The 2,073-nt window shown below is 62.6% G+C and overlaps 1 protein-coding gene across 5 annotated transcripts in view; it reads left to right on the top strand.

The window, feature by feature from the left end:
• The window catches only part of HNRNPUL1 (heterogeneous nuclear ribonucleoprotein U like 1), a 37,021-nt gene that overhangs the window by 86 nt on the left and 34,862 nt on the right, over nucleotides 1–2,073 (top strand). The window contains exon 1 of one of the 5 annotated variants that reach the window (XM_025424906.3): nucleotides 445–577. The exons of 1 other annotated variant lie outside the window; for it this stretch is intronic. Coding sequence is in view for 1 of the 4 variants with exons in the window: in XM_025424902.3 (XP_025280687.1) it covers nucleotides 1,604–1,898 (295 nt within the window). In the remaining 3 variants the exon portion in view is untranslated. Of the gene's footprint in view, nucleotides 1–444; nucleotides 578–909; nucleotides 1,043–1,425; nucleotides 1,899–2,073 lie in introns of those variants that run through there. 3 more of the 5 variants (XM_025424905.3, XM_025424902.3, XM_025424903.3) reach the window with 3 other exon arrangements.

Here is a 2,073-nt window from a genome sequence, read left to right as displayed (position 1 = left end):
CTCGTAGCGTAACTTGTCCTTTGTCTTTATCATTCGGTGCCGCCTGCCAGTGCGGACCTTAGCGGCCCCTTCTACGTTCCCCTTAACTGATGCATCCAATCTGACCCACGGCCACTTGTTTATCTCGTCGCGTGTGTTTTTGTCCAAGTAGAGGTGGTGTGCGGCTTCCGTGGGCGTAACGGTGCGGCTTAGCGGGCAACGGGCGTTTGCATCGCACCCCCCCCCTTTGTGTATCTTTGCAGAAGTTTTGTGTGTTTTGAGTTAAGAGGCAACAGGTGGTGGTGCAGCGCGGTAGACACTGCGAAACTCTGGCGTTTGCCCTTGCAGCGTGAGGCTGAACTACCAACCTGTGTGTCTGAACTTGTCAGTCTCAGACGCCAAACAGCCAGAACTACTCGACAGCGGTTTAGAGGATTTGGAGTGGAGACCCGCGAACTCCTGGAGGTCTTCCCGGAGGGGAAAGGCTCTATGGTCGCGCGCAGAGCGCCCACTCCACGTAAGATCCCAACCGTAGAGAACGGCGGCGGCGAAGCTATGACCGTGGCAAGAGGCGCCCCTTGAGATCAAAGGGAAGAGGGTGCGATTTCCTTTACAACTTTTCTCCCGTGTGTTTGCTTAGCCTCTTTCAAACCCGCGGGACTCTCTGAAGCCAAGTTTCCTTTGCATAAAGGCGATGGAGTTAGAAGATGGATAATTTATCTACTTTATCTCGCCGCTCCCCGCCCCCCCCGCCCCCCCCCCCCCCCCAGCGACATTTGCGAGGCCGTGCGGGGAAGAACGGCCAATCTGGTTAGCTTTTTCCAGCGAGCCCAACTGTACCCGCTTTATAGGATAAAACAGTCATCGCGATTGGCGGGCAGATTGTTTTGAAACCGCCCTAACGGCAAGGGGCGGGCCCTTGGCGAATTCATCTTTCCGGTTTCTTAAAGGCGACAGCGGAACGGAGGCGGGGGGAGTGGGTCGGCCGACCCTCCGTTTGATTGGTTCTAGTCGTTTTACCCGCCTGGACTCCTCTAGGGGCGGGAGATCTCGACCAATCAGGGTAGGTGTTACAGGAGCCCCCAGTTTGATGAAAGGACCGCTCAGGGAAGGCCGAGAGTGTGTGTCTGTATATGTGTGTATGTGTTGGGGGGCGGTGGGGGTTCATTCTAAGATCTCGTCGCTGATTGGGCCAAGTCTTTACTCCTTTTTCTTCATTTGACCCTACGGGAGCGGGCGCGCGGGCACTACCCAGTCACCGCGTGCTCCGCCTCCCGCCTTTTCCCGCCCTCCGCCCTGGCGGCGGCAGCGACGTAGGCCAACGCTTCCTCTCTGGCGGCTCCAGAGCCCTTTCATTGCCGTTCTTTTGAGAGCTACGCTCTGATTGGCTGAGCTTCCAGGCCCGCGCCCGTTGTCTCCACGCGGTGGCCAATCGGCACCCGTGTTGCATCGCATGGAGACACGGAGGAGGGGGAGGCGGCGGCGGCGGCCATTTTGAGCCGCCGCCGCCATTGGAGCGGGCCCCCCCCCCTTTCCCCCTTCGCCTCCTGACAGGAAAGGTTTAAGGGGGACAGAGCCCTGGGAGGCCGGGCCGGGCTCGGGGGCCGCCCCGGGGGCCCGGGCCATGGATGTGCGCCGTCTGAAGGTGAACGAACTTCGCGAGGAGCTGCAGCGCCGCGGCCTGGACACTCGCGGCCTCAAGGCCGAGCTTGCTGAGCGGCTGCAGGCGGCGCTGGAGGCCGAGGAGCCCGACGACGAGCGGGAGCTCGAGGCCGACGACGAACCGGGGCGACCCGGGCACAACAACGAGGAGGTCGAGACCGAGGGGGGCTCCGAGCTGGAGGGGACCGCGCAGCCACCGCCGTCCGGGCTGCAGCCGCACCCGGAGCCTGGCGGCTACTCGGGGCCGGACGGACATTGTGAGAGTGCGCGGGGCGGGGGTCGGGGAGCCCGGAGTGCGGGCCGAGGAAGGGCTGTGGGACGCGGAGTCCGGCGCCTGAGGTCGGGGAGACGGTCTGAGAATTGGGGGATCCCGCTGCCCGCCGCTGAGAAGGATCTAGGGCCGTGGGCCTCGGGACGACGAGAGGGTGGACC

The sequence above is a fragment of the Canis lupus genome, chromosome 1, assembly GCF_003254725.2.
Source record: "Canis lupus dingo isolate Sandy chromosome 1, ASM325472v2, whole genome shotgun sequence".
Lineage (NCBI taxonomy): Eukaryota > Metazoa > Chordata > Mammalia > Carnivora > Canidae > Canis > Canis lupus.
The sequence above is the reverse complement of the archived record's forward strand: the minus strand, read 5'-3'. Positions and strand labels throughout refer to the sequence as shown.